General features: G+C 38.3%; 1 protein-coding gene across 1 annotated transcript; it reads left to right on the top strand.

Annotated features, from left to right (window-relative positions):
* Nucleotides 1–8,934: 8,934 nt before the first annotated feature.
* Nucleotides 8,935–12,805, top strand: LOC133895346 (proline-rich receptor-like protein kinase PERK8). Its single transcript, XM_062335600.1, has 8 exons — nucleotides 8,935–10,685; nucleotides 10,788–11,171; nucleotides 11,264–11,350; nucleotides 11,449–11,519; nucleotides 11,590–11,666; nucleotides 11,739–11,886; nucleotides 12,253–12,414; nucleotides 12,492–12,805. The coding sequence occupies exons 1-8, from the start codon at nucleotides 9,707–9,709 to the stop codon at nucleotides 12,696–12,698; spliced, it is 2,115 nt and encodes a 704-aa protein (XP_062191584.1). The 5' UTR covers nucleotides 8,935–9,706; the 3' UTR covers nucleotides 12,699–12,805.
* Nucleotides 12,806–14,210: the final 1,405 nt, after the last annotated feature.

Genomic DNA, 14,210 nt, shown 5'->3' with positions numbered 1-14,210 from the left:
TAAAAGAGATTATCTACTAATTTTCCTCATAATTTTTTCATTTACTTTAATTAGTTAAACAAGTTTCATCTGCAGCTGGTAATGAGATGGGAGGTTAGAAGACGAGGATGAATGGTAAAAAAGGATAAATTATTTGAATTTTAAAAGTTTTATTATATGAGAAGAGAGTAGTGAGGAGAGGTGATATGGAAACAACTAGTGTTTTATATAGTATAGACTAAACTGGTTCATACTAGAACAATTATTTCGTTTATATGGGGTGTGTTTGGTTGCCCGTATAAGAGGCATCCTAACTCTGCCCTACATTGCCTTCTAAATACAAATCTACTTCCAATGATAATCATTTTTTATTACATAAACTTAAAAATAGAAAAGTTATAGCTAAATTAATTAAAACTCAAGCTAAGAGCAAGCTCCGTAGGTAACTTCGGGTGCACAAAGCTCTTGTAACTCATGTCAAAGGTATTAAACTTGTTTGAGTACCTAAACCAACTTCTCGATACCTCGGAAAAAAAAATATGTATCATCTTGCCTATCTTTTTACTTTTACATATTTATTTTGAGCATTTACATTCTTGCAAGCTTTTAATTTCATAATTTACTTAGTGTCCGTGCTTATTTGTTTTATTGCCTTGTTCTAAGTTTATTCACGTAGTTACATTATATTTCATATAGGATAAGATTACTACTTATTTTAGTATTAGATAGAAATATTTTTAATTAGAGCCAAATTCATCCCTTAGGCCATTTGATCTGTTCACCTACATTTGTAGATATAATTATACAATTAGAGCTTGGCCTGGTGAATACGTGCAAATCAAGCTTCTCTATGGAGCCTGACCCAATTGATATATTACATCAGCTATAATGCTACAACGAGCTCACTCGTTAGTCTTAGATCTACAGAGTCACTACATCCACCCATATAAATAACCAAACATTTTCACATATTCATTGCATCTATTTATACAGTTAATCAAATACTCTTTTTTCATAATTACTATATCCACCAATATATTTTTACTCATCCAAATTATATATTATACGATATAGCTGTAAAAAAATCATACGAACAACCAACATGTCCATGCGCAGCGAGCCGTGAATGATTGACACGCGCCGACATGATCGTGGACCGATCTGGTTGATTGTGAGCCTAAGCGAGAGATCTCGTGAGCCACAGCTGCCGATGGCTACGGGCGCCTACGCGGTGATGTGACCCTCGAAAGACTAGCTAGCTGTCGTCAGTGCACCAGAAACCCATCGCGTCACCTGCTGAAGTGACACGCAGCCCATCGACGCGGGCACTTGGATTGATCGGATCATCTCATGATATGGGTTCATTTGATTTTTTTTCCAACTGTTATCTATTAAAGTCATAAATTTGTCACTGAGCCTACTATCAGTAAAGAATTGTCACTCTGGTAGAGTAAAAAAAGTTAAATATTCTCATGATATGGTTGCCATTGGTCATTGCCACGTAAGACGATGAGCTTCTTGCCGCGTACACGTTGCATTGTTTTAGGCCCGCATGGCACTTACACACATTCTAGCGGTCCGACCTCTTTCAATTCTTCTGATTTATCGATTTGTTTATAACATTCAACTTCAATTTTGGCAGGTTCATGAGTTTCAAATACATGTTTTGTTTATGCTCCTGTTTTTATTACTTACTCCTTCCTATCTTAAATATAAATCTAATTAGGTTTGTTTAAAGTCAACCCTTTATATATATATATATATATATATATATATATATATATATATATTGCATATTTATTATGTGCCTAGACGTAATGTAGTTCTTCTCTGCGTACATCCCCAGTTATGATAAAAAAAATAGTATATTTGTGATCCATAAAATATTTCAGTTACTACAAATATATATGATCGTAACTCGGTACATTCGCTAGTTGTAATTATGTCTTGTGATTATAACTCAACTATTTATACCGTTGTAACGGACTATTTTCTTAGTCGTGACTTGAGAGTGACGCAAAAGTAACTACAATTACGTCTAGACGCAAAATAGACTCCCCTATCATATATATATTCTTCAGTACACATAACGTACCTACAGAATGCGCACATACCTCGTGCGCGCCTGACCGAGCAGTCAATTAGGTTCTGACATGCACGTCAACCCCACATGATCCCACCCACCTACCCCGCGAGTCCACTAAATGATCAAGCGCATTCCCGCCTCATGAGCAGCAATTGCGACTAGTTACAACTACATACATACAGGAGTTACAACTATAAGCATAGAGTGATTGCAACAACCTGTTGCAACTATAGACATAAAGTGGTTACAATTATATGTATAACGAAATTACACTTATCTATCTAGACTGACTGATTGTAACTAATTGAGACTATGTTGTAATCGATAATATTGTAACTATATTGTTCAGCATGTTATAACTAGAGTATGTATCATATTGTAACTAGTTCATACTCATGCATGTTGTAACTAGATTGTTTACTATATTGTAAATATATTATCCAACATGTTATAACTAGAGTGTCTACCATATTATAACTAGTCCATACTCGATCATGTATGTTATAACTAGATTATTTACTATGTTGTAACTATAGTATCTACATATGTAATTAGTACTCACTCAACAATACATTATCGTAACTACAATATCTATCATGTTATAATTATGTTATCATAACTAGAGTGTCTTCCATATTGTAACTATATTGTTTAGTATGTTGTAACTCGGTTATTTTGGAATCCCAAGTTGTAGCTGCAGTATAGCACAAAGCGCAATTTGATGACTTATATAGATGTAACTTCGTTACATCATAAAACTTCATCAAAATATAGCTTTAATAGATCTCATTTTGTGAAGCATATTTTTTCCTACAATATACTTCAAACGGATAAAAATTAGATATATAATTTTAGAGATATTGCATTTTAATATTTAAAATCAACAAAATATTCACTACATACAAGCTTGTCTTGTAGGTGGAATGATGAATGAGATGACACAAGCTGAATTACTGTCTCATTTGTTTTGTGCACGTAGGATAGGAAGAAACCACATGTGTCTACACCTTGTGCATAGCGTGAAACACATGTGTCTACACCTAACTTGTGCATAGCGTGAATATATGCATACGTAAAATAGACTCATCGTGTATATATATTAGTAGCACAAGATTGATATTAGTATAATCATCATAAGAAATATCATCATAATATATAACTCTATTTGAAATAATTTATTTTTATAGATATTATAAATCAAAATATCAGATCGTGTATATTTGGCATCGGTGGGAGTCACTGAAATTGCAACAGCATGTATTGTTGCACTAGCAAAACACTAGAGTGACACCTCCAACCCCTCAAATGCTTATTCAGCACGTGCGAGATCAATCGTTACTACTGACAGCTGGAGGGCAGGAAAGAAAAAAAAAACTTAAATTTCCTAGAAAAATGGAAAAAAAACATTTTTTTTGCTAACAACTTCACGGTGAAGCACAAGCCGGTCAAAGCACTCAGTTTACTCTCCATGAACAAATTTTGTCTTCCAAGGTCTCAGAAAGTCCGTGCAGCTTTTGCGTCTGTTTCAAGATTCTTTTTGGATGATACAGCAATAATGATTACATTCTCACAGGACAATTAGGTAGCTTCACATACCGACATACGCATAAAAATTCATCAACAATTTGCGAGCTGTTTGTTGGAGCAATGTGGACATTGGCTGTATGTTCATGTGTGAGACTGCATGGAAAGCGAAAGATGCTAAAATTGGGGCTCAATCAGTCACATGAGGACAGAAACAAAAATACTTTAGTGAAGCACAGGTCAACCAAAATACAGTGACGGTGCGAAGTGCCACACACTGACATGAGCTGGCTTGGTTGCTTAGCTCGGTGGTTAAGCCTAAGCTCTATTGAAAACTTGATAATTGTAATGTCATGCCACTGAAGGAAGAAATTAGTATTTAGTACTGAACTTTTGCCTCATAAAAACAAGAAAACTATAACTATCACATGTTTTATGGTTCAGATATAAGAACCCACGTTTCATGTTATTGACCATATGTTTCAGACCGTCTACACACGACTCAAGTGATTCTCACCCTTTTCTCAAAAGATTTTTTTAGCTCTTCTATCTTAAATCGGACCCTCACCTTGTTTCTTCCTCCGGTGGTTCCTCTTCTTTCCATCCTCTCCAGTGGTTTCTTCCACGTCGTTGCTCATACCTCGGCACCTCCCCACCATTCCCTTGTGCCCCTGCCACATCTCTAGCGGTGGGAGCCGCCAAATTCGTCACTGTCTCTCATTGCCTCGCTAACCCATTTGCAATGGGTTCGTCACTTAGTTTCCCACCGCGGCACCTCCCATTGCCCTCGGCAGTGCCACCGTTGCCTTGTCCCACCGTTACGCCAATCCCCACCGCCGATCTAGCTATCACCCTGGCCTTTCCTCTAGATCCGCTCTCACCACCCTGAACCCCAGCCCCGATAAAGATGATTTGATTTTTCCTGCATAAAGATGATGAGCCACGATAAAATTTGAACATAACAAATGTAGTGTATCTATCAAATTGGATTATGGGGTAGTGTTGTGAATTATGGCCATAAAATTGGATTTAAGTATCGTCATAGAATAAAAGAAAAATGCAAAAAAAACCTTAAAAGTCACTTGGATTTTGACTTTCCCCCTAAAAGTTGTTTTGTTGCAAAAAAAACCCCTAAAGGTTTGGTTTTATTGCAAAAACACCCCCAAAAATTAAAAAAAATTAAACCAAATCATAAAAAATTCCTAAAAAACTAGAGACAATTCTAAGATATTTTGTTATTTTTTTAAAAAAATAATATCCTTTGCACCATATTTCATAGAGAGGAAGTTTGAAAAAAAAAGAAAAATGTGCAGCTCATTTATTAATTCGAGTTAAATGCATAGTTAATTATTTACTAATTCAAAAATCATGAAACCAATTTTTTTAGTCTTCTTACATGATCCTCTATCTTCTAAAAATACATGAAATCTTGAAATAGTTATTGTAATGTGTAGGATTGAGTAAATGTATTGCAGATAGATTAATTCATAACTAATCCATAACACCCAAAATTAGTGAAACCACTTTTATTAGTTTACTTAAACAATTATTTGTGTAGGAAAAATAATAGTAGACATGACAAAGTTAAAATAACATGAATTAATAAATGAGCTACACATTTTTCTTTTTTTTTTCAAACTCCCTCTCCATAAAATATGATGCAAAGGATATTATTTTTGAAAAACATTTCACATAAGGTCTTATAATTGTCTCTAATTTTTTTAGAATTTTTTATGATTTTTTTATTTTTTTGAATTTTTGGGGGTTTTTGCAATAAAGTCAAACTTTTGGGTTTTTTTCACAAAACAACTTCGGGTCAAACTTTTGGGTTTTTTTTTCACAAAACAACTTCGGGGAAAAGTCAAAATCCAAGTGATTTTTGGGTGGCTTTTGCATTTTTCCCTAGAATAAATCTGGATTATGTTTTAATGACTATGGCCTCAAAATCAGTTGAATTGTCATACACTAAAACCAATGGCCGGAGTAACTGAATTACTGAAAGCCGTTCGTTGCCTAGGCAGGTTTTTTCCATTGGTAAATTACTTAAAACGAGGCATAGTTACGTCCAATGTGATCTTATACGGTACCCCATTTATTCAGCCTACAAGTTATTTGACTTTTGAGTCAACTCAAGAAACCGTATTTATGGGTACCTGTAGGCGTTTAACTTCAACTTCGAACGATTCAAGGGATGTTTAAGTTTGATTGAATGGGTCAACTTCAACAATAGGGATACACACACTAGAGTATCTTTTATGCTACTCCTATTTTACTACTACTACCACCGTAGCTGCACCCTTGGGTTCCCAACTCAACTATAGCACGTGAATGAAAAGGAGGAAATGTATACGCATCAAAATCTTTCTTACAAATGCTCAACAAACGATGATGTGTGGGAGGTGATTATAAGCACATATTTGGTAGAGATTTTTTTAATTTAAATTTTTTATGGATAGTGATTTTTTAGGAAAAGTAATTCTGTGGTTGAAAATAATTCTCTAGAATAAACTACATAGAGGAAGTGATTCTGTACGGGAAGTGAATTAAGGGAAGTTGTTTTTTTTCAGCTCTCCAGCTTTTAGTTCATTCAGAGAATAACTTTCACGGATTCCACTAAGAGAATTAAAAGCTAAAAGCTACTATTTGGTAGAGCTTCTCTAATTCTAACTGTAAAACTATTCTGAGAGCTCTACTAAACAGATCATAAGTAGATTATCAGATAAAATCTGGTGAGTGAGAGTTCATTTGAAACAAATTTCACAAGAAACATTAGTGCATTTAGCCATTGTTCCTCCAAAAGTGGCCTCGATCGTTTAGCATTTACTTATCAAAATGCATGCCAACAAAATTTACCAACAAAGACCTTCCAAACATGACTTTTGTCTGAGAAAGAAGAGTTCGCTAAGGCACGCATGTAGTCGAGACACCAAAAATGCAACCATGTTTGACGATAAAGTTCTGGCTTTGGACGGAGTCGTGAGGGGGCAGATCTACCGTGAGGCAGAGGGGTTTAAGCCCCTTACCTCGGCGCACCTAAGAGTCCTCAGGCCCCTTTTAATTTTTAGGTACAGAGGAAAAAGAAAAGAGAAGGAGGAAGAACAGGTGAAATTCTTTTTCACTTGGTGGTTTTGAATTTGCCATTGCACATCGTTGACGTTTTGGTTGCACGCATAAACTCGCAAGAACATTTTGGGTCAAATTGTAAGCAAGCAGGCCGTCCAAATGCACAATCCAGACCCATAACTAACCCATGTGTACACACCTGTTGGGCACAACTAAAATCCAAAGGTATTTGCCTCCTTTATTATTTCTTTTTTTTTTCTTAGACAAAAGCAGGGATCATAGGACGAACCATGTTAACTTCTGCGTTGTAACTGCTCCAAAGAAGGAAAAAACATTTTGCTTCGGATAAGCTGCTAGGAGCAAGAGGGAGGGACCATGTGAAATGCTGTTCCATCGCCACTCGTTTAACTTAATCATGTGCGTTAAATTGAGTTAAGATACTTTATAACATTCACCTGCTTAGGCTTTCATTTTTGGTCCTGTCAGAGTGCCAGTGCCATCCTTGGTCAACGAACACTGCTCCTCCCTGTTCATAGTAAATTTGTAGGAGTAAATTTACAGATTTTATCACAAAATTATATATTCTAAGGAGCTATTCGCATCTTGTTATCACGACAATCGGATTACACTTGCAGTCTTATAGCTACTATCAGTTTATGAAACGACCCGTCCATGAGCTTATGAAACTACAGATACTCTGATAAAATTATCGTAAATCACAAAATTACATATTTAAACAATAGTTTCATAAAACTACAAATTTAGCGTTAATTTTATCATAGAACTATAGATTCTATCACTGACCTATTAACCTGACGAATGACCACATTGCAGTTACATGAGCTCCCAAACGGACCGTTTCATAAGCTTATAGCTGTTGTGAGACTGTAAGCAGGGTCCGATCGTCATGGTAATGGATCTAGGAATAACTCCTCTAGAATCTGTAATTTTACGATAAAATCAGTATAAAATCTGTAGTTATGTAAAATTGTTGTTTAAATCCGTGGTTTTATGATAATTTTACCAAAATATATGCAGTTTGACGATAAAATTGACACTAAATCTGTAGTTTTATAAAATAATTGTTTAAATTTGTAGTTTTTCAATAATTTTATCAAAGTATCTGTAGTAGTTTTGTGATAAAATTAGTACTAAATATGTATTTTTTGAAATTATTACTGAAATATGTAGTTTTGTCTAATTTTATTAAAATATCTGTAGCTTTACAAAATTTACTCAATTTTTATGATACTTACTTGCTAAGAAATTCCTTCTGATTCAATCTAGTTGAATACAACAACATTTACTCTGAAACAGCTAGTGTTACTTTTACTAGGAATACGAAGATCATGGCAATTTTAAAAAGTTCTAAACAAGTCACCACTCGCTAATTAGACAAGAGAAGTGTTAAATCCAAATTGTAAGACTAGCCCCAAAAGATTTCTTTTAAAGGTGATATTCTTATTGTGAAGGGATTTTTGTTTCTTTTCAGTATTCTAATGGTTTTCCTTTACGGTTTCCGTCACGACGGGATTCACAGAATCATTCCCTTCAGGATGGGATTATCTCTACTTTCCCTTCACAATTCCTTTCGAAATGAAGCTGTTGGAGATGAAAGAAAATAAAGAGAATAAAAACAGAGAAAGAAATCGAAAAGAAAATAAAATAAAAAAATATGGTTGAGATGATCTAAGACGCCAAATTAAAAGTGGGCAGTCCTCCTTTACAACCCACCATGGCAGGGACAGTGACACTTGACTAGAGCTGAGATTGCGCTTGTTATTTTTGAGCCGTTTCAGGCACGAGTTTTAATATAACTTAAAGTAAGGTATAATACAAAATATTTTAGATCAAATTAATATGTATGAATACTAGCGTCCTATTATGCCTAGCACTTGACGTGGTGGGCGAGCGACACGAAAAAGATACAATATAATCTGTATAACTATTTTTTTATATTTATCTTTTAATCTTTCTAATATAAAGTGTGACACACTAAGAAATATATGTGAGCATAAAACACGTAAATATGAAATGATGAGAGATAAATATATAATTATTTTCAGTAATATAAAACATATGTAAACGTAAAAGACATAAATATAATATAAAAAATAAATATATAAACATTATTAAGAGCAAAACCGTGCCTGAATCAGTACGTATATGACGCCACGAGGGTCATACTTATGTCTTCCTAAAAACACGATAAACCGATGGTGACTTTACACATTACGATGTGGCACCAAGGCGGCACGGCCAAAAGTCCATACCTGACACTCGACAACCCCTCTCTCTCTCCCTAGAAGAGACGAGTGGAAATTGAATTGGAGTCCATTCCACCCTGCAGTGAGAGGAGAGGAGACTAGGAGAGATTTCTGCAGAAGTACAGAGTCACATGCCTTGGATAGTGGAGGCAAGAGGCGACAGGCGACAGCGAGAAAGAAAAAAGAAGTGAGAGAAAGGAGAAGCCCTTCGCGTCTTGTTCGCTTGCACCCTTTTTGTTCTTGCGGTTATTACCTCCGCCTTGCCTTCAATGCTACCGCGTTACTGCTGGATCTGAGAGACCCACCGCGTCGGCCTCTGCGTTGAAGCTAATCTTAACTCCTGCTTCTCCAAGATTCTGCTTTTTTTTTCCTTTCGGAATTCTGTCTTCCGTTGCTGCTTCAATTCTTCTGTCCGTGGGAAAGGTGGGATCTTGGCTAAGTTTCTGGAAGATTTAATTCCTTTTATTCTCCGTTAGTTTTCGGTGTTGAAGAGAAGCAGCCTCTGTTTGCGAATGCAGTGCTGTGCGTTTTGATTTGAGCGAGAAGCTTTTCGTGCGGTGCTCGAGGTGAGATTTCTTGTATTTTGCCGCCTCCGCCTTCTTGCACCGGCAAGAGAGAGAAGGAAAGAGGCTGAATTTCGCTTGGTTGCCGCGCAAATCTGCGAGATTTTCTCGCGGAGAAGCTCAATTCTTCCTTGAATTTCGGTGTGTGACATGATTCTCTGCTCCATTTCCATCAAGAAGACAGCAGCTACGACGGCTCTGTAGCACTAGCCTACTAGGGTCCAATGGCATCCTCGCCTTCTCCCTCCCCGGGCATCACCAAGGCCTCGCCAGTCACGTCACCGCCGTTCACTACAACCCCGTCGCTGGCAAGCTCTACGCCGCCGCCTTCCACGCCCACCCCGGCCTCCCCTGCTCCGGTGACGCAGCCCAATGCCACCCCGGCCGACCCCTCCTCGCCGTCGGCTGCGCCCCCTCCCGTTCCCTCCGCAACCGTGCCGCCCCCGCAATCCGCTTCGCCACCGCCCTCCTCTCCGCCGCCGGCTCCTCCGGTCACCATGCCGCCACCGCCAGTAGCTGCTGCTTCTCCACCACCCGCCCCAGCAGCCGTAGTACCGCCACCCTCGCCGCCGGCTGCAGTGCCGTCACCACCTACACTTGTTGCCCCTCCAAAGGCGTCACCTTTGCTCCCCCCTGCAGCCGCGTCACCACCCCCATCCAATTTGCCGGCACCCAACCCGCCGGCTGAGCAAACGCCGCCAACAGTAGTGCCGCCGCCTCCACCACAGCGTCACCGGCTACCAAGAACGCCTGGAACTCAGCCAGAACCTCCACCTCTGGCGCCACCACCTTCTGGAATTCCTGTCAACCCTTCTCCAACTAGTCCCTCGCCGAGCTCCAGAGATCCTTTGATCCCTACTCCCACTAACCCCTCGCCACCCGGGGAGACACCTTCCACCCCAGGCTCTGGTTCTCCATCGGTACCAGCCCCAGCAACGGCAGTTGATCCAGCCAACCCGGCAACGATAGGGAACCAGGGTTCCAACAAGTCATCGAGTCCAGCCACGGACAGCAGCAGCTCCTCACTAAGCAGTGGTGGAATGACTTCTGGTGCAAAGGCAGGCATTGGTGTAGTCATTGCCATTCTTGTGCTTAGCTTGGTTGGAGCTGCATTTTGGTACAAGAAGAGGCGGAGGAGAGTGCATGGTTACCATGCTGGTTTCGTGATGCCTTCACCTGCCTCATCTCCTACACAAGTGTTAGGTAATTTAATCAAGTTCATTTGCAGCTACTACACACCTTAAAAATTAAGATTAGTCTTTATATATACCTGAGTGATGAACTGTACAACTCATTTTTGTACAGGGTATTCAGCTAAAAGTAACTATAGTGCTGGGACTCTTGAGTCGAAAGAATCAATGCCAGAGTTCAGCATGGGTAACTGTCGGTTCTTTACTTATGACGAATCGTATCAGATCACAAATGGTTTCTCAGCTCAGAACCTGCTAGGAGAAGGTGGGTTTGGATCAGTGTACAAGGGTTGCTTGGCTGATGGAAGAGAGGTCGCAGTTAAGAAACTGAAAGATGGTGGTGGACAGGGAGAACGCGAGTTCCATGCTGAAGTGGAGATTATCAGCCGCGTGCATCATCGCCATCTAGTTTCTCTTGTAGGGTATTGCATTTCGGATGACCAGAGATTGCTTGTCTACGATTTTGTGCCTAACAACACTCTGCACTATCATCTTCATGGTATTGTGTAATTTTTTATTTATTGCACAGGAGCTTTTTCATAGTTCTTTGTTCGGACTGAATTGTATACTTGTATTGATCTGTCATCATAGGACGTGGAGCGCCAGTTTTGGAATGGCCAGCTAGGGTTAAAATTGCAGCCGGCTCGGCTCGGGGAATAGCCTATCTTCATGAAGATTGTAATGGCATTTCTCATTCCTTTTACTGGTTTTACATTTATTCATGTGATAATTTGCACTAATCTCATTGTTTGTTGCTTTATTCTTTTCCTTGGCAGGCCATCCCCGAATAATTCACCGAGATATAAAATCCTCTAATATTTTGCTGGATAATAACTTTGAAGCGCAGGTAAAAATGTCTTTTACATAACTTCAAAATACAATTGTTGTTACTAACTGGATGGGTGCCCATTTACTAGGTCGCCGATTTTGGCCTTGCAAGGTTAGCTCTAGATGCTTGCACGCATGTAACTACACGGGTGATGGGAACTTTTGGGTCAGTAAAACAGTGACAAGTCCAATAGAACAGTTCTCATTTGCTTATAATCTGACGCTTGTTTCTTATTAGGTACCTGGCTCCAGAGTACGCCTCGAGTGGCAAGTTGACTGAAAGATCTGATGTATTCTCTTTCGGGGTTGTTCTCTTGGAGCTTATTACTGGTAGAAAGCCTGTTGATGCATCAAAGCCATTGGGTGATGAGAGCCTTGTTGAGTGGGTAAGCTATAACAGTTTTGATTAATAAAGATGTTTTCAGCTTTCGACACCTTCACTACCATAACCTAAGTTTATTTCTACATTGGACCTGTAAGTAGACTCACTCACTGATAAGGTTCGATTCAATATGAGAGTTGGGTCAACTAAACTAGGATACCCTGTTGACATTTTCAAACCCCATTATAGAATTGTGATTTTTCAGAAGGTAATCAATGTAGTCAGCCAGTCTGGTAAAAGCATACTGGTACTATGTGAACCAGCCATTTGAGAACAGATTCTGACAAAATTCTTTTTTTAACCCCTTAGAGAATGAATTTTTTGTAACTTACCATAAACAAACATTTCGTGACAGCGTAGTTATTTGCAGGCTAGGCCATTGCTCACGCAAGCTCTTGAGACTGGCAATGTAGGGGAGTTGGTGGACGCCAGACTCAACAAGAACTATAATGAAGTTGAAATGTTCCGTATGATTGAAGCTGCTGCAGCTTGTATTCGACATTCAGCATCCAGGAGACCGAGGATGAGTCAGGTATAGAGATTGAAAAAGAGTACACACACATTTAATTAAACCAGGACTTGACATTTTTATGACTTCTCTCCTCTCAGGTGGTTCGAGTTCTTGATAGCTTAGCTGATGTTGATCTAGCGAACGGTGTTCAGCCAGGTAAGAGTGAGCTGTTCAACGTTGCGAACACGGCTGAGATCAGGCTGCTTCAGCGGATGGCATTTGGCAGCCAAGATTTCACAACTGATTTCAGCCAGTCTAGCTGGAACAGCCAGAGTAGGGGTCTTGATGCCTCTGGTTCAAGGTAATTGTAATCATCATTGTAAATTCGTAACCTAACTAGCTAGGGCATTTTGTATTGAATTTATCTCATGTGATTCTGAGTGGATCAGTCTTGTTGTTGTTTTTTTCCCCCCATCATGTGCTTGGGTCTGCTTGATTGTGCAAATTTGATTCCTTTGACAACCTAAACTGTTGTATTCAGCCACTAGTGCATTGCTCGATCGGTAAAGACTTCAAAAGCCACAACATATGTTACATCTGACTGCTTGTAACATATGTCCTGAGCGGTTTGCAGATTTGGCACTATTATTGTTATCAAAGTTGATCCAGAAATTGGGACTTTGGACCAGAAGAACCAATTCAAGTTATGCTTTTGGCCAAAGTTTCTTCAAATATCTGCCTTTCGTAGATGGTTCCTATCTAAACAAATACCCGCATCAGCTTCTTGGAAATACCTGGCACGCCATCCAATCTGTTTGGAATCCATCCAATCTGTTTGGAATCCCCAGCGAATTCATCCATCTAGATATGACAGGGACATGGAATTATGCGGTTAGTGAAAAACCGCGGTTATCGTGATAACTGTTTGAAACTCGACGAAAATTTGTACAAATTCAATTAGACAAATTTGTAGATCATTGCTAAAATCGGTTACTGAGCGAATTGAATCGGTAACTGAGCGGTTTCTATGATTTATCGTTCGATTTTGATGAAAACCAAACTGGTCAAAATTTAAGTGTCTTTTGACGATAACCGATCGAATTTTGGCGGTTACCAAACGCATTATTTGAATTTTTATGACGTTCAATAAAAATCATTAAAAATAACAAAAAGTTAGGAAAAATAGAAACAAATATCATATGAGATTTGCTATGTTTTGTTTAATCATAATATCTACTCCTTGCATACATCATACATAGGGAAAAATTGTAAAAAATGAGAGAATTTTGGCATGATCTTTGTTATATTTTGGATATTTTTAAGAAAACAAATAGATATTAATATCAATATGACCATGATAATATAATTATTTCATCGAATATATATACATTATGTAAGTAGCATCTCAAATTAATAAATTTGTTGAATTATCCACATAAAAGCTAGAAACATGCCATCTATGAATACTTAATAAAGTGATGGTCAATATTTAAAATATAGTTTGCATGGTATCCATGCTACATGTAACCTACTAGATAGAAAAATTAGTACAATATTATGGTATGTAGATAAAGTAGTTGTAGAAAGTAAATTATCATCATCTTCAGTACCACCAACTTCTAACAGGGGAGAGGGGTGATTAAATTCGGTTGTATTGTACTCCTTGGTGGGTATGAGTATTATCCGTTAGGTAGATAGCAACTCTGTCTTAAACTATGTCCAACTTTACTTCGTTTATACATAAGTGATTGACTATTGTTCTTGCAATATTACATAAAACTCAGGATCTTACCACTCATAGACCCACTGAATAGGAGTTTCTGACTGAGCATCAGGGACATGATAGTCGTATGGATATGATCCAGAACCATTTTCCA

Source organism: Phragmites australis, chromosome 2 (assembly GCF_958298935.1).
Source record: "Phragmites australis chromosome 2, lpPhrAust1.1, whole genome shotgun sequence".
Lineage (NCBI taxonomy): Eukaryota > Viridiplantae > Streptophyta > Magnoliopsida > Poales > Poaceae > Phragmites > Phragmites australis.
This window is presented reverse-complemented; position numbering and strand designations above follow the sequence as displayed.

What these genes read in the sequence shown, in the direction of transcription:
- LOC133895346 (XM_062335600.1), top strand. Translation starts at nt 9,707, where the DNA reads ATGGCATCCTCGCCTTCTCCCTCCCCGGGCATCACCAAGGCCTCGCCA. An exon ending in ATCTCCTACACAAGTGTTAG is followed by an intron (nt 10,686 to 10,787) that starts GTAATTTAATCA and finishes ATTTTTGTACAG; the next exon opens with GGTATTCAGCTAAAAGTAAC. An exon ending in TCTGCACTATCATCTTCATG is followed by an intron (nt 11,172 to 11,263) that starts GTATTGTGTAAT and finishes CTGTCATCATAG; the next exon opens with GACGTGGAGCGCCAGTTTTG.